Source organism: Symphalangus syndactylus, chromosome 20, assembly GCF_028878055.3.
Source record: "Symphalangus syndactylus isolate Jambi chromosome 20, NHGRI_mSymSyn1-v2.1_pri, whole genome shotgun sequence".
NCBI classification, from domain to species: Eukaryota; Metazoa; Chordata; class Mammalia; order Primates; family Hylobatidae; genus Symphalangus; species Symphalangus syndactylus.
The window spans coordinates 29,068,085-29,095,627 of record NC_072442.2 but is presented as its reverse complement, the minus strand read 5'-3'; the positions used below and the strand labels follow the sequence as shown (position 1 = coordinate 29,095,627).

Below are 27,543 nucleotides of genomic sequence, written 5' to 3'. Positions count from 1 at the left end.
ACGGCCTCAACAATCACCACCTCCAGCCCTTATTCCCCTCCTGGTCTTAGGGCCCACCTTTCCTGTCTCCTGGTAATTTCCTCCATGCCACAGCATGTCCCAGTCTGAAGTCACCCTCTCCTGCTGGCATCCACCCTGATCCAACCTGCATTCCCAAGCCCAGTGATGGCACCCCTAGCTACCCCAGCACCCAGGCCACAAACCAGGCAGTCAGCCTCACCTCCTCCCTCTGTCCAACCCACTCATCCAATCAGCCACCACTCCTGAGGATCTCGCCTCTTAAAAATATCAGTTTCACCTGTTTCTCTCCATCTTTGGGGATACTGACCTAATTCAGATTCTCTTTCTCTCTCACCAGATTCCTGCAGCACCCTCCTCATCCTCACTGCCCCCTGCCTTTAGTATGGTAGTGCATGGAGCCAGACTGCCTGGATTCAAGTCCTGGCTCTGCCACTGCATAGCTGTGCAATGTTGGCTGGGTACATTAACCTCTCTGGACCTACATTTTCTGTAAAATGGGCATCATGATAGTGCCTTCCTCAGAAATGACCATGTTTATGAGTTAACACATGTAGAGCACCCAGCCTGGCACTCAGTACATCTTGGCTATTATTGTCAGTGTCATTCTTTCCAATCCACCATTCACTCAGCAGCCAGAGATAATCTGACTAGCTCATGCCCACTTAATCCTCCACACGGGCTCCCCACTTCTCAGAAGCCCTGCGCCTAAGGCTCTGCCCATCTGTCTTTCTTTCACATCATATTGACTCTTGAACACACCTAGGCTTATGCCCATAATCCTAGCACTTTGGGAGGCCAAGGCAGGAAAATCCCTTGAGCCTAGGAGTTTGAGAGGGAGACCCCATCTCAAATAAATAAATAAGTAAACAAACAAACACCTGACAAATCTTGCCTCTGAGCCTTTGTTTATGCTGTTTCCTGTGCCTAAGCGCTTTTCCCGATCAATTCCCGTCACAAGCACCTGTTCCAGTGCTACCTCCTCTACAAATCCTCCCCAGAACCCTCCACACAGAACGACTCTGATTCTTGCTCTCCATGTCCCCAGTCCTTTTTTTTTTCCCTAGGGACGAGTATATGTTCCTTGTGTCTCACTCATTTCAGAATTCCCAGAATTCAGTGCAGATCCTAGCTCCACCCCACTTCCCCCAGCAAGGGCTTCACAGAATCCAGGTGAATGCCAGCACTTCTGGGCCTCCTAGGGCCAGAGCTCCTCAGCCCAGAGGGTGCATCGGCTCTGGGCATATCTGAAGGAGGGCCTGAAACTGTAGGGTGTGCTCTCTGCCCACCTCAGTTCCTGAATTTCCTCCATTAAGCAGCCCCCTCCTCTGAGTCTGGGGTGGGAGTGGAGGCTGAGGGCAGTGTTACGTGCAGGGCTACCCAGGCATGGGGGCTCCCCAAGGCAGCTGAGAGCAAGGAGATGGCTCCAGGCCTTAGCCAAAGCCTGCCACCATCTATGATGAGGGCTAAAAGCACAACCCAGTGGTCCTAGTGGCCTCTGGGGTTCAGGGACGGTAGCGTGGGGGGTTCAGGGACGGTAGCATGGAGGACAAGGCCACCTCCCCCACACCTTCCCCTTGCACCCTGGAGTTCAGGGCCTTTGTTTCAGCCTCTGTTCTGCCAGGGTTGGCTCTGACTTTGGGCCAAAGCTTCCCCTCTCAGGGTCTGGGTCTCCTTCATCACAAGAAAGACCCTCTCCAGCTCCATCATGTTCTAAATGCTGACTCTAGATGGTGTCAGGGTACAGAGAATCAGGGGACAGGAAGACTAAGGGGTGAGAGTGCACTGGAATGTGGGAGGTAGGAGACATTTTTACTGCCTTAAGCACATTCCTGCCTATCCCTGCTCCTTTCTTTGCCCATACACACAGAAGCTGGCCACACTAGAGAACAGAAAAGGAAAAAGTTTATTGAAAACTATATACAGTTGGTCCAGCTCCTACCATGGGCTGCGATCTCAGCCAGTCCCTCCCACACCTCAGGCAGTGTCTTGGCCCCTCATGGGGAGGGATGGAGCCAGGCCTAGGGCCCAGACTCCCTTGGGTGGCTTGGCAGCTGGAGCCCACCATGGATCTTTGTAAATTTACAACTCTAAATGGCCTGAAGGTAGTGGGCAGGGGACAGGGAATGGATCCCTGCCTGATCTAGTCACAGCCTTGATAGGGGAACACTATTCTGAAACTTGGGCCCAAGTAGGGCCCAGCTAAGTTGTCCGGAAGTCCTGACTGCTTCTCTCACAGGCCTTCCTAGACATGGAGGCAAACAGCCTCCCTACGACCCCACCCCATGGAGCAGGCCCCATGGGCTTCATGGGCTTGACTGGGGACACCAGGTACCCTTCCTCCCAACATTGACTCAGGGTCCGGAGCTCCTGGAGAACTCCCCAAGCCAAGGACTTGGGGTTGAGGGGTGAGCGTTGGGGAGGTCACAGCTCCCGGCCCAGAACTGGAGCCTCCTAGGGTCAGGGTAGCCGTGGGGTCAGGGTGTCCCGCTGTAGGAATAGTCTGCTTTATTGTGCATCACCAGCCGGTCATCCACAAAGTAGAAGCTGTCAGACTGGGTCTCATACGGGTGACGGATCATCTCGCTGACTGCAAGAGAGGCCCAGCCAGGCCGGGCAAAGGTCAGGAGCTTGAGTCTGGCCACTGCAGGGGCTTCAGGACTGGGGTACAGGGACAGCCAAACAGCCTGAAATATCCCCAGCCTCTTTCTCTACAGATGATATGGGAATGGTGGCAGACACAGAAGAGCCCCAGGGTGGGGAGAAATGGGATCAGACCCACAAGTCCCCCTCCCTCCCACAGCTCAGTCTCCAGACGCCCCCACTTCCCCACTCCCAGAAGACCCTGCCCACGCACTCAGCTCCTCGGAGAGAGGGGGGAAGTCGTAGATGTGCTCGCAGGTGTTCTTGCTGCTGGGGATGCAGAAGCCAAAGTGGAAGTCGAAGCTTTTGAGTAGCTGGTTGCGGAAGTAGTGCCTCTCGATCATGCGGAAGTTGTTGACAGGCTTGTCTCCCACTGTGAACTCCACCCTGAGCAAGAGAAGGAGGCAGGGCTGAGTCTGTTCTTGAAGTCAGCTAGCCATCCGGGCTCAGGACAGGCCACCCCTACGAGAGGCTGAGAAGGGCCCACTCACACCCTCTCCCTCACCCCCACCACCACCCCCAGCCCAGCGACTCACGTGGCTCCCACCTGCCTCAAGCGGAGGAAGGCAGGCGTGAACTGGTAGCGGACAAAGCGCCCAGCATTGGGGTCCAGGTCCCGCCGGTTGATGGGCAACCGTTCTGCAATGTACCCCAGCTGGGGCTCAGTGGGCTTCAGGCTGGGCCCTTGTCCACCCAGGGTTCTACCCTTGGGCCCCCATCTATCTGATTTTTTTTAAACTCCCCAAGAAATTCTGGGGCACATTGAAGGCTCAGACCATTGGCCAAATAGTGCCACCTAGGGGTTCTAGGTCTGCAGGTTCCCAATTGCCACTGTGGTTCCGGGGGCCACAGGATGCTGAGGCCTGGGACCCATAGGACTGCAGTTCCCAGAGAGCCCTGCAGAAGGCAGCTTGGCAGGGACCGAAGGGGTAGGGGCTGACCTCGCAAGATGTCCAGCCTCAGAAACATATGGGAAGGAAAAGAAAGGGCCCCCCTGCCTGCAGACTCCTGAGAATGCTGGGGTCCAAGCCCCAGCTCTGTAGACTCCTCTGTGGCCCAAGGAGTCCCTGGGCAGCCTACTCCACAGCTCGTATCTGCCTCTCCATCAATGGCCCACCCAGCCCACTCACCTGAGACTGGGGGCTTCTTGATTTCAAAGAGGACAGTGCCTGAGTCCATGTCCCGAATCTTAAACCTGACGAAGTCGATCTTGTAGATATTCTCCTCGGGGGAGCAGAGGTAGTCTAGGGGAAAGAGGCAGCTGAGCAAGGAAGGGGCTCCAAAGCCCCTGCTGCCAGGTCAGCTTGTGTGGGACCCCAGAGTAGCTACCCTCTTCTCATCCCTGGGATCACTGCCCTCTGGAAAGAGGGACCTCAGCCCCTGCCCTTGGGGAAGGGCACAACTCCGCTATGGGGATCTAACAGGGGATAAGGAGTGCCATCCTAGTGGTCTCTGGGGGCCAGGGAAGGGCAGGGCAGAGAAGGGTAGAGGACAAGGCCACCTCCCGAACACTCTCCCTCCCACCCTGGAGTTGAGGGTCCTCATTCTGGCCTCCGCTCTGCCAAGGCTGGCGAGATGACTTTGGGAGAATTGGGTCTCCAGCCTGGTAGGAGCCTCTCCTCTCATATGGGAAGAACTTCCTGCAGTCTGACCTGTCTCTTCTACTGCAACTCAGTCTATCAACTTCTCTGGTACCCTGCCTTTAAGAACCACACTGTAAAGGAGGCCACACAGCTCTGTCTTGGGAGAGTCACAGTCCTTCTCTGGAGGATATTCCTACCCTCACCTCACAGCTGCCCCTGGCATGACATCTAGATGTATCAGGTGAGGCTGATGTTGAGGGGACTTTCCCTGATACGGGTGGTGCTGGGGCAGGTGAACAACCCCTTCCCTATTCCTCCTCCCCTCCCAACCCCCTCCTCTCAGTAAGGAGCTTACACCAGCCCAGCTCCCTTAAGCAGCTTAACCAAAGCTCTGCTGACTCAAGCCCAGAGCCTGGGATATGGCAGGGGGGAGGAGGCCAACTTTGCTCTCATCCTTTGTTGATCTCCAAATGGGAGGAAGTCTTAGCAAGCAGAGGCAACCCCCTTAGAGGTCATTTACGCAGCCCTGGCTATGAGCCACCACCATGGAGAAAGTAGTCCTGGACCCCCATAGAGAAGAACACAGGCTAGGCCAGGAAGAGGGTGTGGCAGGTGCAGCAGTGGGTGTGGAAGGGGTAAGGGGAGTCCTCAGGCCCAGAAAGGGATCCAAGAACAGTGGGAGGCCCTGCCTGAGGAAGCTCAGGGAGCTACAGGGCCTGATCTAACGCTCACAGCTCTTGCAGCAGCAACTTCAAGTGCTCAGGGAGGCCCTGGCAACAAAGAGAGCAGGGAGGGACTCGTGCTGTCAGCCTGCACAGCATCACATCCTCCCCTGGTGGCCCACAGAAGCCCGGAAATCACCCTCCAGGCCCCTGGGCCACGTCCTATTCCTCTGGGGCAGGAAGAGGAAGTGAATATAAAGTCATTTTCTCTTTCCCAGTCCTGCTTCTTCCCCAAGCCTGATGCAGTCCCCTCCAGGAAGCCCTCCTGGCAGCCATCTGGTACCCTGGGGCCCAGCATGGACTTTATACAGCTTGGGGAAGAGGCAGGGCCCTGAGTCTACTACAGCCCACATGTGGGGTGGGGAGAGAATGGAAGTGGGCAACCCCTATCTCACCCCATTCACCCTATTTTCACAGCAAGTAAGCACCAGTATAAAGACATAGAAAGAAGGTACAGAGCATAGGGAACGGAGGTGGCAGAGTGCGGAGCAGGATCCCAGTGCCCAACTCCCAGATCCCTGTAAGGCCTTCTCTTCTCCCATTCTCTAACTTTTGGAGCCTCTCTCATTTGGGAACAACTTCCTGCAGTCTAAACTCAGTCTCTTCTACTGCAAACTCAATCTATCAACCTCTCTGTCCTTAGAAGAAGTGAGGAACAGGGATGTCTATGGCTCAGAACACCACGGCCACTCCTTCTCTTCTAGGAAGGATGAGGCCTGGGACCCAGGGTCAGGTCAGAATAAGGGGCAGAGTGGCCAAGGGCTCAGAACACAACTGCTCTATTCCTCTCAGCCACAAATAGCTTCCTAAGCTGGATTCAGGGCCCAGTAATCTGGGAACAGCAAACCTCGGACCTGCATGATTAGGGTCAGAAGAGACCAGGCAAGGGGTGCCAGGGTGGAAATCCCTGGAACTCTGTTCTCAACTCCTGCACAGGACGGGGTTCCCATGAAGCCCTTTCCTCTACTTACCCTTCACAGATTTCCCATCTCTAAAGGCTAAGAATTTCCTCCAAATTAGGATACAAATGGTGGTACATGAGCTAGAAGCTCCCTCTAGTTGCAAAATAAACCCCCAAAGTTACTCAGGACTCAGTCAGTCTGACCTCTGGACTTCCTCTGAGAAAGTTCTGTCCCAGAGCTAAGCTGAATCCTAAATGCTGCTATTGCAAATTGTAGCCCAACTGGCTTCAACATCAGCCTGGTCCAGCCTCCCTCTCTCCATGGATGCTTGCTTGGGCAAGGGAGCTCAGTACTCTGGGGGCCCAGCCAAGAATGGCTGCTGCCTAGCTCAGTAAGGAGAGAGGAATTGGCCCCCAGGGACCCAGGAGCACAGGCTCAAGGCTGCCTCCCCTCCACAGCTCTGTCTGGGAGCCCTGTGTTCTGCTGCTTTGGAAGCTCTAGGGCTCAGGTCCACTCCAATACATGCCCCCCATACCCACAGAGAAGCCCCCCAACAGTTATTCTCACAAAGGGGGCCAGGGCAGGTTGCTGGTGAATGTGGCCAAGGTGGAGAGCCACTGTCTCTCTATGCACCTTTCATCCTTTGAGGCTCATCCAAAGCCTCTGCTATGAGGTTTCCTAGCCCTCATTCCCTGCCTATGATGACCCCCTCCCCTGCCCTGAAAGCCAAGTTGTTTGACTCCAGGCAGCGCTATGAGCAGCCCTGTAGGGCCCAAAAATACTACTGATCAAAGAGCCCAATGTACACAGCATGCACAGATGCCAGGCACTGTACAGAATCAGAGGCCTTATCTTCACAATAATCTTACGAGATAGGTATCATTATCCCCATTTTATAGATGAAAAGACATGCTCAGAGAGGTGAGGTTACTTGCCCAAGGTCACACAGCCAATTATATGGCAGAGTTGGAACTTCAACCCAGGCAGTCCAGCTCAGAAACTTTTAACCACAGTGGAGACCAACCCTCCCTTGATGACAGTGACAGAGCCCCCAGAACAGGACAGGTGCTAGTCTAGGCTTGGAGGGACGTTAAGCCACTCCCCATGAGAGGAACCACCGCCAACACACTAAAGCTGCCTGCTCAGTTTCTTTCCCGGGGAAGAAAATGGCCCAAGTCTTCCTGGAGGATCAGGGTGAGGGTATTAACGGTTGGGGAGACATGAAGAGTCTGAATGCCTCCCAAGTAACTCAGCCTCCACCTAGCCTCCAGCGTGGGGGCTGAGGACAGGCTGGCTGCACTCAGCCCCTCTCCTCATTAGTGCAGGGGCGGGCCTCAAGGCGCTCTGGAGACTCCACAGCTACAGGGCTACGGTTGCAGCTGCTGCCGCACGTACCTCCACGCTGGGAAAAGGGGACGGGCCCCTGGAAAAGGAAGGAATAAATCTCGAAAGGGAGAAGAAGGAGGCACAGAGAGAGATCAAGGGAAGGGGGTACACAGAGATCAGACCTGGCGGCAGAAGGGAGAGCAGGGCACACAAGAGAGGGGACTCGGTGGGGGAGGGGAGGCGGGAAAGGGGGCGGGGGCCAGGGCTTGGCGCGCCGGGAGGGCCCCTCGCACCCTCTCCCCTTCCCACCCGCGGGCGGCGCTCCCTCGTGGGTGCTCACCACCCGTGATCCGCTGCAGCCCCAGCACGTCCTCCGGCCCGATCGGCTGCTTCCTCTGCAGCGGCCCCGGCCTGGGCCCTGGGCCTGCGTCCGGCTCCGACTCGGACCCAGATTCGGATTCCGCCGGCGGCTGTGGTATGGGGACCACGCTCGGGCCCGAGGGCCCTGGAGCGGGCTCCGCCCCCGTCCCGGCTCCACCGCCGCCCTTCTTCACCTTCATGGCCTCGCGGGGCCGCGGCTTGCCTGCTGCCGCCGCCGCTGCCTGCGCCGGCTGGAGCCGGGGGAAGGGGGAGCGTCCGCAGCCCCGCCCCCGGCCGGGGCTTCAGGCACCGCCCCGCCCCGGCCCCGCCCCTGGGGTGGGCCCTGCGCTGATCCCGCCCGCCGCCCGGCCCAGCCCTCCCGAAATGCCGCCGACGCGGGGGATGGGAGTCGGGGGATCCTGCCCTGGGCTTCATTCTGTTTTTCTAACACTTTCTTGTACTGGTACTAGTGGGGTCCTGACTACCTCTCCGCTTACTCACTGTGTTCCAGCCTTTCTGCTTGTGATTCCCAGGCTCAGGGTCTCTGGTTGGATGGGCTTCCCCAGATGGCCTCTTTTCTCCTAGTCACAGCTCAAATGTCATCTGCTCAAAGGGCCTCCCTCACACCCAGTCTGAAGTCCTTCCCCCTCAGTCACCATCTGACCAGCCTGTTTTTGTCTTTCTAACGCATTATGTGAAATTATTTTTATTTGTCCTATGACTCTTCCCCCTGAAAGCTCAGCTCTGTGAAAGCACCGGTCCTGCCTACTTTGTTCTCTGTAGGACCCCTGCACCTAGCAGAAGGCTCCCTGCAGCTGGTGCTCAAGATTTTTTTTTTTTTTTTTTGACCTGATGAATTAGTATCTCAGGTAAAAAGCAGATGCTAACAGACTTGGGCAATCCAGCTAGGAAGGGCACATGGCCACGTGGAAGCAAAGTGGACCTGTGGGCACAGGAGGACAAACACCAGGAAACTGTTACTTACGCGTGAATGCAGAAAGAGTCGAGCTCAGACTTTGTATCATTCCAATTCATATTCAGCCAGTGTTTATTAAGAGCCTACTATACGCCAGACACTTTACATGCTGATCACATTTAATCCTCACAACCACCTTGTAAGGGAGACATCATCAGTGCCATTTGAACGAATGAAAAACTGAGGCTCAGAGAGATTCAAAAGCTTATCCAAAGCTCTCCAGACAATAAGTGCAAAAACAAGGATTTGAATTCAGGACTGTTTGATTCCAAATCTGGAACTTTCTGGAACCTCTGACACACACACACACACACACACACACACACACACAAACACACACACACAGACACATACACAGCACCACGTCCTGAGATGCTGCCTCCTGGACTCCCGCCAGACTGTACCTGACGGACAAAGCCAGCTAGGAGGGAGGGGAGGGAGAAGGTCCCAGAGGTGACCAATGCCTGGCCCCTTCATGACGGCAGGGGCTAGAGAGAAGTGTGGAAGGGAGGGACTTTCCCATAATGCTCCCTCCTCTTAGTGCACGAGTGTACTATGTTGAGAAATGGGGCAAAAGAACAGACAGTCCTTGCCACAGAGGGAGACAGGCAGCAGCCTTATCAAACAAGATAAGGAGACCCGGATGATGTGCCTTTTGAGGCCCCTGGTGGTGGAGAAGGATTGAGCCACGTGAATGGGAAAGGAAGAAAAGATGAACCCATCTTGGAGTGTTGTACTTTGGTTGCTGGAGAGCCAACAGTGGAGACTGGAGACAAATATTTAAGTCATTCCGGCAGGCCCCATGTATGTGCCTCTCAATCTAACACCGCCCACCTTGGCCAGAAAGGAAGGCTTCCTATGGAGGTGCTGCCCTGCTCAGTCTGTCTTCTCAGGCTTTTTCCAGGACTTGCGGGTCTCCAGGAAGATCCTGACCAGGGACAGGAGGATGGGCACAGCCATAGGCAGGAAGAGTGGGATGTAGATGGCAAACTTCTGGTCATCAGGGAAATAAAGGAGGTGGAGGAGTGACGGGTCAAAAAAGGCAAGCTCAGAGGATGTCACAGCTTCCTGGCTGGCGACAAAGGCAGATGCCAGGTGCCCAGAGGCCAACTCTTCTGCTGACTTCTGGACTGCAGCTACAGCCCTGTACACCTAGGAAGGAGAAGGGACAAGAGGGTATACCAGTAAGTCCTAGGCATTGGTGGAAAGGGTGCTGGGCCTTACTGTGCCTTCCATCTACCAAGGAAGATGCCTGGAGTTCATCCAGGACCTATGGAAGTCTGTCTACAGGGATATGGTTTATTTTCCTAGGGTCGGCTTGAAACCTCGCACTCTCATCTGCACTCCTGCTTGGGGGCTGGTACTGCCGTCTAGAGGAAGGTTCGGACGCTAAAGATGGCAAGCCCACACATACCGTGGACCTCACAGGCTCTCTGGTCTCACCACACTCTGGCCCTCTCTGGCTACTCCAGTCCCAAGCTGCAGAATCCATCCCCTGCCCGCTTACCTCAGATGCCACGTCGTCCTTAATGACAATGTTGCTGATCTTGCCCAGAAGCTGCGCCAGGGAGGTGAGGGTGGTGGTGGCTGTGGCCAGGTTCTCCACTGACCGAGCCCAGAGCAGCCGGTCTAGCTCCCAGGTCATTAGCCCTTCACTCTTAGGCCCTGAAAGCAGGCATTTTGGAGGCACCTGGGGATGAGCAATCCCAAAGAGCAACCTGTAGGAACATCGGAGTTAAGATCAAGGTGGCTGAGACCACAAGGTGGGAGATGATGGCTAAGATTTCTCAAATATCTGTCCTAAGCCAGTGATTTTCAATCTTACCCAGAACCATAAGGGTTAAAGGGAAGTACCTCAGGGTCTTGGGGGCATAAGGGCAACACCAAGCAAGTTGGCCCCAAACACTGCTTCAACCAGTGTTTCTGCTTTTACCTGTTTCTACATTAGATTTCCAAGATCTTGTTTTTTAAAAAAAGGTTCCATGGCTAAAATACTTCTGATAACACCAACTTAGTTTAATCCTTTCACCTTCTCTACCCTCTCTTTGAACAAATGGGGCCAATGGGACTTAGCATTAAGGGATGATCCAGGACTGCCTTTGCCAAGGTACATGTGCTGTGCTTCTCTAAGCCTGCATCTGTGAGACACTGCTAGTCAATCAGAAGAATACTCTTTCCTAATGTGCCCAGATACAGCCTTAGAATCCTCAACACAGAGCCTCAGGCAGCCACTCAATCCATCAGGCAGCATAAGAATTAACAGCTATTTTCTTAAGCAGCCCTAATCACACTCCATGGACCTGACATTCATGAGTCTATTTTTCTTAAAACTGGTTTTGCTGGCTGGGCGCAGTGGCTCACGCCTGTAATCCCAGCACTTTGGGAGGCCGAGGAGGGTGGATCACGAGGGCAGGAGTTCAAGACCAGCCTGGCCAAGATGGTGAAACCCCGTCTCTACTAAAAATACAAAAAATTAGCCAGGTGTGGTGGCGGGCGCCTGTAGTCCCAGCTACTCGGGAGGCTGAGGCAGAGAATTGCTTGAACTCGGGAGGCGGAGGCTGCAGTGAGCCGAAATGGCACCACTGCACTCCAGCCTAGGCAAGAGAGCGAGACTCTGTCTCAAAAAAAAAAAAAAAAAAAAAAGATTTTGTCACCTACTAGCCTTCTTGGAAGGATGATGGGATCCTTAGAAACTTTTCTTGGTTTCCCTGGGGCTCTAGGCACAGCCAAGATATCCCTGCCAGGTAAGACTTGATTCCACTTTGCAACTCCCCTCTACAGCCAAGGAGACTATGTCCCCAAGTGGATCATCCAGGACCTCACCGCAACTGTGCCAGGAACACCTCCATCACTCGCACCATGTCCACCTCGACTCTCACTGGCAGCACTGAGGCATTATAGGTTTTGGAGTCGACATTATATACCTGAAAGGGGGAATGAGATTGCCACAACATCATACCAGGCCCATGCACAGCTCTGCCCTAGGCACTCTGGAGAGAAAAGGAAGACATATTCTGTGCTCTTTAGAAGCTATAAACCTCATGGTATAGCTAATATTTTTTGAGTACCTACTATGGGGAGCATTAAATACATTATCCCAATTACCCCCTTGAAAGTCCTGTAGAACGTATTTTTTTCTTATCCCATTTTAGAATTCTCCCCCATGAGAAACTTCCAGTCTAACAAGGGAGACAAGGCTCCCAGCCTTGCAAGACTCCCACAAATAAGGCCAAGATGTAAGATGGACACAGAATGATCCTAGGTAAGGGCAAAGGGTCATAGTATAGAAAACACTGGCGGAAACAAAAGTGGGGCTGGCAGAAGAGGGGCATGAGCACATAGCACCCTCACCTCCCTGGTGCCTGCCCCTCCCACAGGCTGGGCCATGGAGGACACCAGAAGGAAAACAGAAGGAACACAGTTTCAGGGACACCTGCCTGTCCCAGAAGCATGGGCTCTGGGGTCTGTGTAGTCTGACTATTACCATAATGCCACCCCAGCGGGGACTGTGGAAGGCATTGGTGGCCACTGGAGCGCCATCCTTGTCCTGAATGTACAGCGGTGAGTGTGCAAGCTCAGGCACGTAGAGTAGAAAGTTGAGCACAGGGTACAAGGAGGCAGCACTGGACCCTGTGGTGTAAAGACAAGGGAAAGCAGAATATCAAAACATGCTGGACCTGGACCTTAGTCCCAGGTCGGCCTCTAACTTGCTGGTCACTCACTCTGGGACTGATTCCCCAACTAACAATCATTAGGATATCCTCCTACCCAGGGTGTCTCTAGTAAAGGGCTTCAGAATGTTCTCTCGAGATGTGCCACACAGATGGAAACATAGTCCTTAGCTCCAAAACACCCCCAAATTCTCCCTCCTCAAAGGCCCCTTGACTGTCTACAACAGCTTTCTTGGCCACTTCCACAATGTACCCATATTACTACAGATAGTTTTATGCAAACCAGAAATCTGACCTTATGTCAGTTCCCTGCTTAATATCCTTCAATGGCTAGCCACCCCCATCAGGTTAAAGTTCAAACTCCTTAACATGGTCCTTTATGATCTGGCTTCTGCCTACCTTACCAGCTTCATCTTTGGTCACTCACTCACATTTCAGCCACACTAAACTACTCTGAGCTTCCTGAATGCCTAAGCTCTCTCACTCTTCTGCATCTAAGCTCACAGTTCCCTTTGCCTGGAATGCCCTTCTTTTCTCTACTCAGCACTGTTATAAGGTAGTCCCTCAGTCAATGTTTGTTGAATGAATAAATGAACGGAGGAATTTTCTAAGGCCTCACATGCCACCCCCTCACAATCCTCGGGCCACACTAGCCTGCCTCTGGTATCTGAGATTCGACAATTAGATATACTTACTTTGGTTTGCCTGTGTTACAGTTCTTAGTCACACCTCCTCTTCCCAATTTCCACCCGAAAAATGAAAAACTATGGTACTAGCTTCAAGGTTATTCAACCTCAATCAGCAGAACTGTCAATTCAAATTCTGCCCTCAAGTACTTTTGCTGTTGTCTTTCCTATGTGTGTGACAGCCTCTCTCCTAGATGGCTTTTAGGGAGACAGACCCAGCCTAGCCATTCATTTGTAAAAAGTGCTGGGAATCATGTTTAATAAATGCTTTTGGATATGATAGGTGTGAAGATGGAGATATCAACAGAGCATCATGAAAAAGGAACCTAGGGCTCAGGCATGGTGGCTCACGCCTATAATCCCAGCATTTTAGGGGGCTGGGGTGGGAAGATCACTTGAGGGGAGTTCAAGACCAGCATGGGCAACATAGTGAGATCCTGTCTCTAAAAAAAATTTTGAAAATTAGTCAAGTGTAGTGGCACATGCCTATAGTTCTAGCTACTCGAGAGGCTGAGGTGGGAGGACCACTTGAGTCCAGGAGCTGGAGGCTGCAGTGAGCTATGACTGTGCCACTGCACTTTAGACTGGGCAACAGAGCAAGGCCTTGTCTCAAAAAAAGAAAAAACAAGCCTCAATCGCCACAGTCTCCTCACACCAACCCAACCTGGGAACCGTCACTGTATATAATCCACCTCCAATTCCCATCCCCCACCCAGCTGAGCCGTCAGGATCCCTCCCTAGCCTGGCAGAAAAGAAAGACCCTCATCCTTAGGTGCTCACCCAGCCGGGACTCCACTGGGTTGATGACATGGGGGAGGTTGTGCATGTCCACATAATAGCTGGAGGAAGCTGAGTCAAAGCGGGGGTTCACCCCCAACATTGCATAGTAAAGAATCTGTAGAGCAAAGAGGGAGTAGTTACTTTGTTTAGATTTATATTCTACTTTCTCCCAAAAAAGATTTGAGGTGCCCTAAAAAAGACACAACCAGGACAAGGCAACATATAAGAGACAAAATCAGGGCTGAGAGAAAATAATTGCAGAAGAAAACAGCAAAGCCAAGGGTAAAGTGAATAAACTAAATACATGTTTTAAAAACCACGTATTTTACCAGGTTTCCTAACAGTCTACACAAAGAGAGAAACAAAGAACAACATAATTCAGTGTCTACAAGATCAAATCAAGCCAGTTATTCAGAAGCAATTACTCCCACTAGTAAGACCTGATAAAAATTTCTCCCACATGTTTTCCCTACAAGGAGACAGCGTGATACAGAAAGCTACACTCTTCACATCTTTTTTTTTTGCGATGGAATCTTACTCTGTTGCCAGGCTGGAGTGCAGTGGCACGATCTTGGCTCACTGCAAACTCCACCTCCCGGGTTCAAGCAATTCTCCTGCCTCAGCCTCCCAAGTAGCTGGGACTAAAGGTGCGTGCCACCATGCCCAGCTAATTTTTATATTTGTAGAGATGGGGTTTCACCATGTTGGCCAGGATGGTCTTGATCTCCTAACCTTGTGATCCGCCTGCCTCAGCCTCCCAAAGTGCTGGGATTACAGGCGTGAGCCGCCGCACCCGGCCCTTCACATCTTTATTGTTACTACAATAACAAATTTCAGGAAGCATTTTTCTAAAAACTAAATTCCTTAAGAATGGCTCTGCTGGGCTCCATCGCTCATGCCTGTAATCCCAGCACTTTGGGATCCGCCAAGGCAGGTGGATCACGAGGTCAAAAGATCGAGACCATCCTGGCCAACATGGTGAAACCCCGTCTCTACTAAAATACAAAAATCAGCTGGGCATGGTGGCGCGCACCTGTAATCCCAGCTACTCAGGAGGCGGAGTCAGGAGAATCGCTTGAACCTGGGAGGTGGAGGTTGCAGTGAGCTGAGATCGCACCACTGCACTCCAGCCTGGTAATAGAACAAGACTCTGTCTCAAAAAAAAAAAAAAAAAAAAAGATGGGTCATGGCATTAACATCTAAGCACAACTGGTGAGTATAGGTCTAGAGGGAGCTATAGGAAGGTGGTTTGTTAACAAGCACTGACAAACTCCCTCAACTGGATGCCAAGGAAGTAAAGACACCAGAATCTGCCCTCAATGGATGGATGGACACAGACAAGGGCACACACACACCCCCAGTACCCGCCCTTATGACACTCACATACATATACACACAGGAAATTCCTAGCAAATCAGCAAGCTCTAAGAGATGGAGGAACAGACTGCACTTGTAAATATGTATAGATGTTGAAAAGGACTCCTCACCTTGCTCCCGGTCTCACCTGAGAGTCCACAGAGAAGTTGCCAGTGGCACTGAGGGCATTCAGGAAAGGTTGCACATAGCGCAGCACAGCCCCCTCAATGTCCCAGTGGACGTCATGGGACTTGGGGTCTGGGTTGAGTAAACTGAAGGTGATCTCATAGCCTACAGAAACAGGAGTCAGGGAAGTCAGAGGCTCTTGTGGATCAAAGAAGAGGGGCAGCCTGTACTCCCAGCTGAGCTGAACTTGTTTCTCCTCTGGAATGGGGCTGCTTTCCATCATGGAACCAAAAGGAGGACAAAACTGGGATGAGGAACACAGTAAGAAAAAGCTGCTAGGCGCTGTGGCTCATGTCTGTAATCCCAGCACTTTGGGAGACTGAGGCAGACGGATCACTTGAGGCCAGGAGTTCAGGACCAGCCTGGCTATCATGGGGAAACCCCATCTCTACTAAAAATACAAGTGTCGGCCGGGTGTGGTGGCTCACGCTGTAATCCAAGCACTTTGGGAGGCCGAGGCAGGCAGATCATTTGAGGTCGGGAGTTCAAGACCAGCCTGGTCAACATGGTGAAACCCCGTCCCTACTAAAAATACAAAAATTAGCTGGGCGTGGTGGTGGGTGCCTGTAATCCCAACTATTCAGGAGGCTGGGGTAGGGGAATCGCTTGAACCTGGGATGCGGAGGTTGCAGTGAGACAAGATCACGTCACTGCACTCCAGCCTGGACAACAGGAGGCTCTGTCTCAAAAAAAAATAAAATTAAAATTAAAATACAAGAATTAGCCAGACGTGGTGGCATGCACCTGTAATCCTACTCAGGAAACTGAGGAGTGAGAATCGCTTGAACCTGGGAAGCAGAGGTTGTGGTGAGCCAAGATCGCGCCACTGCACCCCAGTCTGGGCAACAGAGCAAAACTCTGTCTCAAAAAATAAAAATAAAAAAATAGGCCAGGTGCGGTAGCTCATGCCTGTAATCCCAGCACTTTGGGAAGCTGGGGCGGGTGGATCACGAGGTCAGGAGATCGAGACCATCCTGGCTAACACAGTGAAACCCCGTCTCTACTAAAAATACAAAAAAATTAGCCAGGAGTAGTGGCGGGCACCTGTAGTCCCAGCTACTTGGGAGGCTGAGGCAGGAGAATGGCGTGAACCCGGGAGGCGGAGCTTGCAGTGAGCCGAGATCGCGCCACTGCACTCAGCCCAAGCAACAGAGCGAGACTCCATCTCAAAATAAATAAGTAAATAAAATAATAATAATAATAACATAAAATAAATAAGAAAAAAATTGAGACTAGAGAAGAAAGGAGAAAGAAGTTGGCATGCAGATTTCCCTCCTGCCCCATGTAATTCATTTCCTCTCCCTTCATGTGGCAGAGCCTGGTGCCCTACCCAAGCTGGACTTGAGAGGCCGCCTCTTCTCAGCGCTCCACTTGTCCTCTGGAAGGTGGTCAGCCAGAGCAGCAGCAAGCACATCCTCAGTCAAAGACATGGCCTGGGCCACCTGGACTATGCGGCGGCCAATGATGTTAAAGGCCTCCCGGTGCATTATCCCCCGCACCACTGCTGTCCTCTTAGGCCCAATGTAGCTCATCATGTCCTGTGGGGGTGAGCAAGGGACAGAATGCCCACGGCTCAGCAAAGAAAGCCGAAAAGCACCCTGGCTCCTATTGTTCCGAATCTGCCCCTTTGCCAATGACCAACAGGTTTGCACCTCTCTTGATATTCATGAGCTATTAACTCAGCATTTCTGAGCTATGAGTACATATTGTTTTCATTTGTTTCCGTTCCCTTCTTTTTCCCAGCAGACATGGGTCCAGGCAGCATCTAACTCTTCAGGGGCTGGCAAAATGGTGAAATAGAAACTCAGAGATGGCATGCTGAGCAAGAAAAGCAGAATAAACTGACAACTGGAGAGTCTGAGATAAAAATGGCACATGGCAAAGAAACAAGTATTCACAATAGCATTATTTCTAGCAGTAAAACCTAGAAATAATCCAAATGTCCATTAGCAATAGAATGGGTAAATTATGTTTATGTTTATACAATGATACATAGATTCAACTATATAATTATGGATGATTCTCTCACCAGACTCTGCCACATGAAGGGAATAAAATAAAAGTGGCAGAGGAACATGTGCTATATGCCACCATTTATATAAATTCAAAAATGTAAAATACATTGTTTACAGAGATACAACATATGTGACCAAACTCTAAGGAAAAGCAAGAAAATTACAAACACAAAATCTGGTTGCCTTGGGCCGAAAGGGAATGGAGTATAACCATGGAAGTACACACTGTGTTACTGCACTGCAGTCTGTGAGCTGGGGGTGGGATGGGGATGTTCATTAACATTTTCTTTAGTGTTTTTATAAAAATTAAATATTTCATTATAAGTTTTCTTTTTGAGACAGAGTCTCACTCTGTCGCCCAGGCTGGAGTGCAGTGGCACTATCTTGGCTCATTGCAACCTCCGCCTCCTGGGTTCAAGTGATTCTCCTGCCTCAGCCTCTCAAGTAGCTGGGACTACAGGCACCCACCATCACGCCCGGCTAATTTCTGTATTTTTAGTAGAAATGGGGTTTCACCGTGTTGACCAGGCTGGTCTCGAATTCCTGACCTCAAGTGATCCGCCTGCCTCGGCCTCCCGAAGTGCTGGGATTACAGGCATGCACCACCGCACCCAGCCGATTCTTGTATTGTTAGTAGAGATGGGGAGTGCAGTGGCATGATATTAGCTCACTGCAACCTCCACCTCCCAGGCTCAAGCGCTCCCCCCGCCTCAGCCTCCAAAAGTAACTGGGACTACCACATCCAGCTAATTTTTTTTATTTTTTGTAGAGATGGGGTTTTGCCATGTTGCCCAGGCTGGTCTTGAACCCCTGAGTTCAAGCAAACTGCCTGCCTCAGCCTCCCAAAGTGCTGGGATTACAGTGTGAGCCACCAGACCCAGCCAGTATTCTTTATGAAAAATATGTGGAGGCTGGATGTGGTGGCTCACACCTGTAATCTCAGCACTTTGGGGGGCCAAGGCAGGTAGATCACAAGGTCAGGAGTTTGAGACCAGCCTGACCAACATGGCGAAACCCCGTCTCTACTAAAAATACATTACATGGCACATGCCTGTAATCCCAGGTGCTCAGGAGGTTGAGACAGGAGAATCACTTGAACCCAGGAGGCGGAGGCTGCAGTGAGCTGAGATCCCGCCACTGTACTGCAGCCTAGGCAACAAAGCAACACTCCGTCTCAAAAAAAAAAAAATTTTTTTTGGAGAGTTTTCTGTAGCAAATGGAAGAAATGGGTAGCAATGATGCAAGAAGGAGGTGACCCAGGAGTCCACGAGCTGAAGGGATAAGGCAAAGTCGCAGCCTCTCTGTTACCTTACCTGGGGAAGAAGTGAGGAGTGTTCAGAGATCACGTACACAGTCAGGGAGCCCTCCGCTTGTTCCTGAGGCTCATCTAACATGGCTTCTGCCTCTGGGGGCAAGAACAGGTGGTACACTAAGAGCAAAACACCATTCCATCTCCCCCCAGCCCCACAGAATGCCTGACCCACCCCTTCACCCACATTCAGCTGACACAGTGGTCAGGCTTGGGTAAGCCAATCAACCTCTCTGGCCCTCAGTGGACTGGGCTGAATCCCACAGTTCCTCATTCCCAGCATTCCACGAGAGGTTTTGGAGGTAAGCCAAAGCATGGGAACTATGCACTTAGAGATCAGAAGGAAAAAGAGTGCTTCACATTAAAATGGTGTGCTCATCCCTTCCCATACCTTGCACACTGCCCAATGACAGGGCCTCCTCTTCATGGTCCAAAGCCCTCCGATAGGCCTTCTGGAAACGGCATTTGATTTTCATTTTGTCTGGGAGGGATAAGAAGTAGCACGATGAAAAGAGCAAGCATCAGGCCTCTGCCCACCTTCCCAGACCTAACACTGTCCAGCATCTGAGGACAGCAAGATGGCTGTTTACAGAAAAAGACCAAGCAGCTGCAGCCAACTCTAATGATTTCTGAATAGATGATATCAAACACATGACACCCATTTCTCCCATCTGCCCCAGCTCTTGCCTTCACCTCTGCACACACTGGTCCTTCAGCTTGAAATATCTTCCCACTGGGAAATCTATTTCAATAGTCATTACATTAATAGGCAAAAGGAGAAAAACCATATGGTCATTCCAATCACTGCCCCAAAATAATTAAATTCAGTGAACGTTCCTGATAAAAAACAAAACACACAGGCTGGGCACGGTGGCTCCTGCTTGTAATCCCAGCACTTTGGGAGGCCAAGGCAGGCGGATCCCTTGGTCTCATGAGTTGGAGATCAGCCTGGGCAACATGATGAAACCCCATCTCTACAAAAAATACAAAAATTGGCCAGGTATGTGCCAGACACAGTGGCTCACACCTGTAATCCCAGCACTTTGGGAGGCCAAGGCGGGTGGATCACCTGAGGTCAGGAGTTCGAGACCAGCCTGGCCAACATGATGAAACCCCATCTCTACTAAAAATACAAAAAATTAGCTGGGTGTGGTGGCAGGCGCCTGTAATCCCAGCTACTCAGGAAGCTCAGGCAAGAGAATCACTTGAACCCAGAAGGCGGAGGCTGCAGCGAGCCGAGATCACACCATTGCACTCCAGCCTGGGCAACAAGAGCGAAATTCCATCTCAAAAAAAAAAAAAAAAAAAGCCAGGTATGGTGGTGCACACCTATAGTCCCAACTACTTGGGAGGTGGAGGTGGGAGGATGACTTGAGCCTGGGAGGCAGAGGTTGCAGTGACCTGAGATCGCACCACTGCACTCCAGCCAGGGTAGTAGAACCAGACCTTGTCTCAAAAAAATAAAAAATAAAAAACCACACACTTAATGACAAAACATTAAACATAATTCTATAAAGTTAATAATAAAACAAGGATGCCTGCTATCTCCTCTATTCTCATTGTTATTCAGTATTGTTCTTTCTGAAGTTCTTGACCAATGTAATATGTGAAGAAAGAGAAAGAAAACTTATAAGTATTGGAAAGAAACAGACAAAATGGCCACTTTGAAATAGCATAATTATTTCTCAAGAAAATCAGAACCAACTGAAAAACTATTAGAACTAGCAACAGTTCAATAAGATGACTAGATACAAGAACATGCAAGAATCAATACCCGCATAAATACCAGCAATATCTGATTAGAAACATCTCTTAAAACCTCAATCACATTAACAATAAAGTATAAAAATACCCAGGAATAAATGTATAAAACTCTAAGAAGAAAACTTCAAAGACTTTACTGAAGGACATAAAATATCTGAATAAAATGGAAAAGTATACAAGGTCCCTAGATGAATATTATAAAGATGTCACATTATAAAGACTATTATAAAGATGTCAACTCTCCCCAAATTAATATATACATGTAAGCCAATCCTGAAGGGATTTTTTTGCCTCCTGAAACTTGACAAGCTAAACCTAAAATTTATTGAAAAAGTTCCTCTTTTCTTTATAAAAGAATTCCAGGTCATACATTTCTTCCAGGAAGATGAAATGACAGAATTGTAAAAGTCACTAATTTGGACAGGTGTGGTGGCTGATGCCTGTAATTCCAGCACTTTAGGGTCCGAAGTGGGAAGATTGCTTAAGCCCAGGAGTTTGAGACCAGCTCGGGGAACACAGTGAGACCCCGTCTCTACAAAAAATTTAAAAATTAGCTGAGGCCAGGTGCAGTGGCTCACGCTTGTAATCCCAGCACTTTAGGAGGCCAGGACAGGTGGACTGCTCGAGGCCAGGAGTTCAAGACCAGCCTGGCCACCATGGTGAAACCCCGTTTCTACTAAAATTACAAAAATTAGCCAGGCATGGTGTCTGTGTGCCTGTAATCCTAGCTACTCAGGAGGCTGAGGCAGGAGAATCGCTTGAACCCGGGAGGCGGAGGATGCAGTGAGCTGAGATTGCGCCACTGCACTCCAGCCTGGGTGACAGAGTGCGCCTCTGTCTCAAAAATAAATAAATAAATAAAATAAAATAAAATAAAATAAATAAAAAATTAGCTGGGCACAGTGGCACATTCTTGTAGTCTCAGCTACTTGGGAGCTTGAGGTAAGAGGACCACTTGAACCCAGGAGTTCAAGGTTACAGTGAGCTATGATTGGGCCACTGCACTTCAGCCTGAGTGTCAGACCCTATCTCAAAAAAAAAAAGGACCCCTTCTCTACTTTTTCTTTTTTTGAGATGGAATCTGGCTCTGTTGCCCAGACTGGAGAACAGCAGTGGGATCCCGGCTCACTGCAACAGCTGCCTCCCCGTTTCAAGCAATTCTCCTACCTCAGCCTTCCAAGTAGCTGGGATTACAGGCATGTGCCACCACACCCAGCTAATTTTTATATTTTTAGTAGAGACAGGGTTTTCCCATGTTGAGCAGGCTGGTCTTGAACTCCTGACCTCAAGTGATTTACCCGCCTCGGTCTCCCAAAGTGCTGGGATTATAGGCGTGAGCCACTGCACCTGGCCTACTTTTTTTTTTTTTTTTGAGACAGAGTCTCGTTCTGTCTCCCAGGCTGGAATGCAGTGGCACAATCTTGGCTCAATGAAACCTCTGCCTCCTAGGTTCAAGCAATTCTCCTGTCTTGGACTCCGGAGTAGCTGGGACTACAGGCACACACCACCACACCCAGCGAATTTGTGTATGTTTAGTGGAGAAGGGGTTTCACTACATTGCCCAGGCTGGTCTGAAACTCCTGACCTCAAATGATCCACCGCCTTGGCCTCCCAAAGTTCTGGGATTACAGGCGTGAGCCACTGTGCCTGGCCACACACCAGTAGTCCTACCTACTTGGGAGGCTGAGGTGGGAGGTCTGATTGAGCCTAGGATTTCAAGGCTGCAGTAAGCTATGATTGAGCCACTGCACTGCAGTCTGGGTGACAGAGTGAGACCATGTCTCTAAAAAAAATAAAAATTAAAAAAAGCACTATCTTGTGACTGCTAATGAAATGGATTCCATGATCAAATAGATGCTAAAAATATCATGTAAAAGGTTGATGAGAAAGTCTAAAATATAGAGATCAGGCTGATAATACCTGAACTCACTACATAATCTTTGCATCACCCAAAATGGAACAACTAGCCATTAAGTGCTTCAGGATACAACACAATAGGAAGTACACTGCACCACCTACAATGTATTCTCATCCAAAAAATTGAACCTGGCTTTAATCAAACCACTAGATCTAACTCCCAGTTTATAAGAAATATGGATGCTAGAGGAATGAGTTAAACTGTGAGGAAGCCACTTGCCAAATCCCAAATGTGAGATGTTCTATAAAACAAATGACCTGGTTTCTCCAACAAATCAGTGGTGTGAAAGAAATGTATGGGGGTAGGGTGGGGGGAGCTGACATAAAATAAAAGTGACAAAAAGACAAATGCAACTTATTGATCCTGATGGAATAAACCATCTGTGAAAGGATTCCTTGGAGATAACTGGAGAGATCTAAATACAGACTGAGAATTAGGTGATATTAAGGAATCACTGCTAACTTAGTTAGGTGTGATAATGGTAGTCATGTTTAAAAAAGAAACAAAAAACCTTCAATGCTTCCCTTCTTATCTAGAATAAAAGCCTAGAATGCAAATTCTCACAATGACCTACCAGGCCCTAAGTGATTCAGCCCCCTTCTACTGTTCTGGTTTTATTTCATTTCCTCTTTCTCTCTTCCTCATTCACCCCAGTGAAGCCACAAGGAGATTCTCACTGCTCCTGAAAGGTACAACACTTGCTCTTAACTCAGGACCTTAGACATGCTTTTCCCTCTGCCAAGATGCTCTTCCCCCAGATATCTGCACAGTCTATTCCCTCGCCTTTTAGGTATTTACTTGAATGTCCTCTTTTCAATGAGACCTCCCTTGTCCACCCTATCTAAAACTGCAATCCCCTCCCATTCCTCAAGAAAATTCCCTCTCCTCCTGTCCTGCTCTATTTTTCTTCTATCACCATCTAACATACATTTGACTTACTTCTCTTTTTTTCTTTTTTTTTTTTTTTTGAGATGGAGTCTCTTGTCACCCAGGCTAGAGTGCAGTGGTGGGATCTTGGCTCACTGCAACTTCCACCTCACAGGTTCAAGCGATTCTCCTGCCTCAGCCTCCCAAGTAGCTGGGATTACAGGCGCCCGCCACCACGCCCGGCTAATTTTTATATTTTTAGTAGAGATGGGGTTTCACCATGTTAGCCGGGCTGGTCTCGAACTCCTGATCTCAAGTGATCTGCCTGTCTCGGCCTCCCAAAGTGCTGGGATTACAGGTGTGAGCTACCACGTCCAGCTTGGTCTTTTTTATTGTGTTCTTCTTGTCTGTTTTGTTCACTGCTATATCTCTAGTAACTAGAACTGTATCTGACATAGGTACACAATAAATACTTGTTGAATAAGTGAACAACCCTATTACTATTTCTGTCTAACAGATGAGGAAACCAAGGTTTAGAGAAGTTAACAACCTTACTCAAATTTACACAAATAAGTGGCAGAATAAGGCTTGAATTCCAGCTCTCTGATCCCAAATTCTATACTCTTGGTCACCCTTTATACGTGTTGCCTATACTATACGTTTACAGTATACCCATATTACTGAACACTGTGTCATCAAATATGAAGAAATCCATGATAAACTGAAAACAATCAAATTGCAAACTAACTTGTGAGGGATAGTCCAATTTTCGTTTAGAAAACAAGAAGTTTGGCTGGGCATGGTGGTTCACGCCTGTAATCCCAGCACTTTGGGAGGCCGAGGCAGGTGGATCACCAGAGCTCAGGAGTTTAAGACCAGCCTAGCCAACATGGTGAAACCCCGTATCTACTAAAAATGCAAAAAATTAGCTGGGCGTGGTGGCAGGCGCCTGTAATCCCAGCTACTTCAGAGGCTGAGGCAGGAGAATCATTTGAACCCAGGAGGCAGAGGTTGCAGTGAGCTGAAATCGTGCCATTGCGCTCCAGCCTGGGCAACAAGGGTGAAACTCCATCTCAAAAAAAAAAAAAAAAAGAAAAGAAGTTTGTGTGTGTACAGAGGCTGAACCATATGAAATATTTTTTTTAAAAAATGTTTTAACCAGCCGGGTGCGGTGGTTCACACTTGTAATCCCAGCACTTTGGGAGGCTGATCACTTGAGCCCAGGAGCTCGAGACCAGCCTGGGCAACATGGCAAAACCCTATCTCTACTAAAAATACCAAAACAAATCAGCTGGGTGTGATTGTGTGTGGCTGTAGTCCCAGCTACTGAGGCAGGTGGGCTGAGGTGGGAGGATCGCTTGAGCCCAATAGGTCAAGGCTGCAGTGGGCCCTGATCATGCCACCATACTCCAGCCTGGGCAACAAAGAGAGACCCTTTCTCAAAAAAAAAAAAAAAAATGTTTTCACCAAGGCTAAAGAACTAAAAAAGTAAATGGCACACAGGCGCCTCATGCTCTAGACTCAGCCCAAATCTCCAGTCATTCCCAGTCTTTCACTACGCATTCCAGTAAGGCAAAACTGCTCATAGGTCCCCCAATATGCTGATTCACCCCGCCACACTTTCACACAGGAGTATAGTTTGTTGGTTAAAAGACTGAACACTGGAATCAGTCAGGCCTGGATTTAAATCCCAGTTCCATCTCTTACTAGCTGTGCGATCTTGAACAAGTTAAATTCTCTAAGCCTCAGTTTCTTCATTTATAAAATGGGGATCATATCATTAGAAAGGATTAAATGAGGCAACACATATAAAATGCTTCACCTAGTTTCTGGCACACAGCGAGCAACAACTATCAGCTATCTTTATACTGTCTCATGCTATTCACTTTGCCTGAAATTCTCTCCCTCCCTTTCCCATTTAACCTGAATTCCTACACATCCTTTAAAAATCCGACTTAAGAATTACATCTCTCAAAACTTTCTCTGCCTTTCTTTCCTCCCAGATGGTTAATACTCTTTACTAAGTGCAATCTCTGTTTCTTGTATACTTCTACTGTAATTTATTTTATCTTTCTCCCCTACCTATGAACATCTTGAAACCATTATCAATTTCTTATTCACTCCTAAATTCCTGGTACCTAAAAAAAGTACCCCAGTAAAGTGTTTAGTGTTAAACTGAATAGGGCCTGGGCGCGGTGGCTCACGCCTGTAATCCCATCACTTTGGGAGGCTGAGGCGTGCGGATCACCTGAAGTCAGGAGTTCGAGAGCAGCATGGCCAACATGGTGTAACCCCGTCTCTACTAAAAATACAAAAATTAGCTGGGCGTGGTGTCGCGCGCCTGTAATCCCAGCTACTCGGGTGGCTGAGGCAGAAGAATCGCTTGAACCCAGGAGGCGGAGGTTGCAGTGAGCCAAGATGGCGCCACTGCACTCCAGCCTGGGCGACAGAGCGAGGTTCCGTCTCAAAAAATAATAAATAAATAAATAAATAAACGAACTAAATAGGGCCTATATGCAAATCCAATTTAATTTCAAACTCTGTGTTCTTTCCACTATATCCCACCTCTTCCCCTATACCCTGATGGGCATCAACTGCTTCCGATTAGGTAGCCTGTCTTATGAGTAAAATTGCTATTTAGTGACTGTGAATTTGAAAGTAGTTTTTTTCTGACCAAACACACTGTTCATTCAGAGAGGTCTTTCAACAGTAAGTTTTTAACTGCGTTTATGTTACACCCCCGCTCCTCCCACCCAGCTCAGCTCTGAACTGAGCTCAGACGCGAAAAGCAGCCCTGATCCCCAGGAACTCACATTTCAGAGGAATCTCTCTTTCATGCACAACGGTGAAGGGCAGCTTCTCCTGGTCGTCCAGGGGCACTGACTCCCGCGTAAACACGACAGTGACAGGCACCATGAGGCGGAGCTACAGGAAGGAGCATCAGGGCCGTCACTGAGTCTCCACCTTGCCGGGGGGCTGTCCCCCGACCCTCCCGCACAGCAGTCTCACCTGCAGGGCATTCAGCCCACTGATCTGGGAGTAAGGCAACGAGGCCCGGTAGGTCTCCGTGGTCTTCCACCAGAGAGGTAGCCCCAGCACGATGGCCACCGCAGCGAAGAAGAGGGCGGCGCGCTGGCCCCGGGCCACCTCTGAGGGCATGGGGAACCGACTGAGGCCCTGGAAACGGGCTAGGGTACCGGCCCCATCCCCGACGCGGAGAAGCCCCAGCCACAGGCCTCCAGGGGCCCGCGTTCATTGGGATCTCAGTGCGAAGGGACCCGGCCCAAGCCTGAAGGGAATCTCGTCTGAAGAGACCCCCGAGCCCCCCGTCCGCGGGACCTCTCGCACACCACAAGCCCCACCCCTGCTATTCCTCCCTTGCCATCAGCTAGCTGCAGGCCCCCACCCGAAGCCCACCGCACCTAGGTCTGTAGCCGCAGCCCCAGCCCCGGCGGCCGCCATGCTAGCTTCCGGCTGCTCCGGCCACCGCGGGGGGGGGCGGAGCTTCGTGAGCCTCACCCAATCGGAATCTCCGCAACGAGGGGGCAGGACCGCGGCAGTGATCAGGGCCAATCGCGAGCACTACTCCAGACCCGCAGGCGGGAGCAAGCGGGCGAGGGGTGGGAGGGCTCCTCTGGGAGTTTCGCTGGGGGTCTGAAAGGAAGTCACCCGAGCGCGGAGGGACTGCCGAGGGGCCGTGCGGGTTTCGGCGCTGTTGGAACGAAGTCCCCCGCTTCCCTGTTGAACACACTTCTAGCCCCGCAATCAAGAGCGCAACCTCTGCAGTCCTTAAATACTAGCTGGGCAACTACAGGCAGCTCCGAGGCTCATCTGGAAATGGAGATACTTACATAAATGAGGGCGTTCTTGTGAGGAGCCTGGCACACGGAAAGCCCTCAACGCCAACTGTCACGATCTTATTATCCTTATCGTAGAGCTCCTCTTGGGGTGCCCTCTCCTCAAAGCCTCCAACACGGAGGTAGCAAGCTAGTATGTTTTAGCACAATTGGCTCTCTCGCTATTTTAAAATACGTTTTAATTCATTTCCAACTTGGAAAACTCAGGATACTGCACTTAAAAATCTTGAAAAGTCATGAGCCCAGACTCTAGATGCTGATCACTGCGGTTCAAATCCTGGCTTCATCACTTATTAGGTGAGTGATCGTGAGATCGTTCTGTGCCTGTTTTCTCTATTAAAATAGGGATGATAGTAATAGTACCTACTTTATAGAGTTGTATGAAATGTGTCAGTACATATAAAGTGATTAGAACAGGGTTGGTGCTATGTGCAAGCTATTTTTGTTATTATAAGGTCAGGCCACACAGGGTGGAGCATTTGTAGCCTCCCTAGTTGACACAGAACACACGCAGCTTGTTATCTCTTCTTTTTATCTGCTTAGACTCAGGTTCTCAGCCAACCTCACAACCCAGCCCAGTGGTCAAAGTTCAGCATCAGGCCTC

The 27,543-nt window shown here is 50.1% G+C and overlaps 2 protein-coding genes across 3 annotated transcripts; both read right to left on the bottom strand.

Moving 5' to 3' along the window:
* Positions 1-1,905: 1,905 nt before the first annotated feature.
* Positions 1,906-7,841, bottom strand: UNC119 (unc-119 lipid binding chaperone). The gene is made up of 5 exons (XM_055257435.2): positions 7,535-7,841; positions 3,792-3,905; positions 3,198-3,300; positions 2,876-3,048; positions 1,906-2,608 (listed from the first exon to the last, which is right to left on the bottom strand). Exons 1-5 carry the CDS (start codon positions 7,752-7,754, stop codon positions 2,496-2,498), a joined length of 723 nt encoding a protein of 240 aa, XP_055113410.1. The 5' UTR covers positions 7,755-7,841; the 3' UTR covers positions 1,906-2,495.
* Positions 7,842-8,569: 728 nt separating this feature from the next.
* Positions 8,570-26,634, bottom strand: PIGS (phosphatidylinositol glycan anchor biosynthesis class S). 2 transcript variants are annotated; one of them, XM_055257035.2, is made up of 12 exons: positions 26,505-26,634; positions 26,092-26,231; positions 25,896-26,007; positions 18,925-19,014; positions 18,538-18,629; positions 16,540-16,747; positions 15,172-15,314; positions 13,668-13,782; positions 12,015-12,160; positions 11,354-11,454; positions 10,038-10,248; positions 8,570-9,682 (listed from the first exon to the last, which is right to left on the bottom strand). In XM_055257035.2, exons 1-12 carry the CDS (start codon positions 26,542-26,544, stop codon positions 9,407-9,409), a joined length of 1,674 nt encoding a protein of 557 aa, XP_055113010.2. In that variant the 5' UTR covers positions 26,545-26,634; the 3' UTR covers positions 8,570-9,406. The 2 variants fall into 2 exon arrangements, with proteins under 2 accessions (XP_055113010.2, XP_055113011.2); XM_055257036.2 differs by lacking the exon at positions 26,092-26,231 and having other exon boundaries at positions 26,505-26,607.
* Positions 26,635-27,543: the final 909 nt, after the last annotated feature.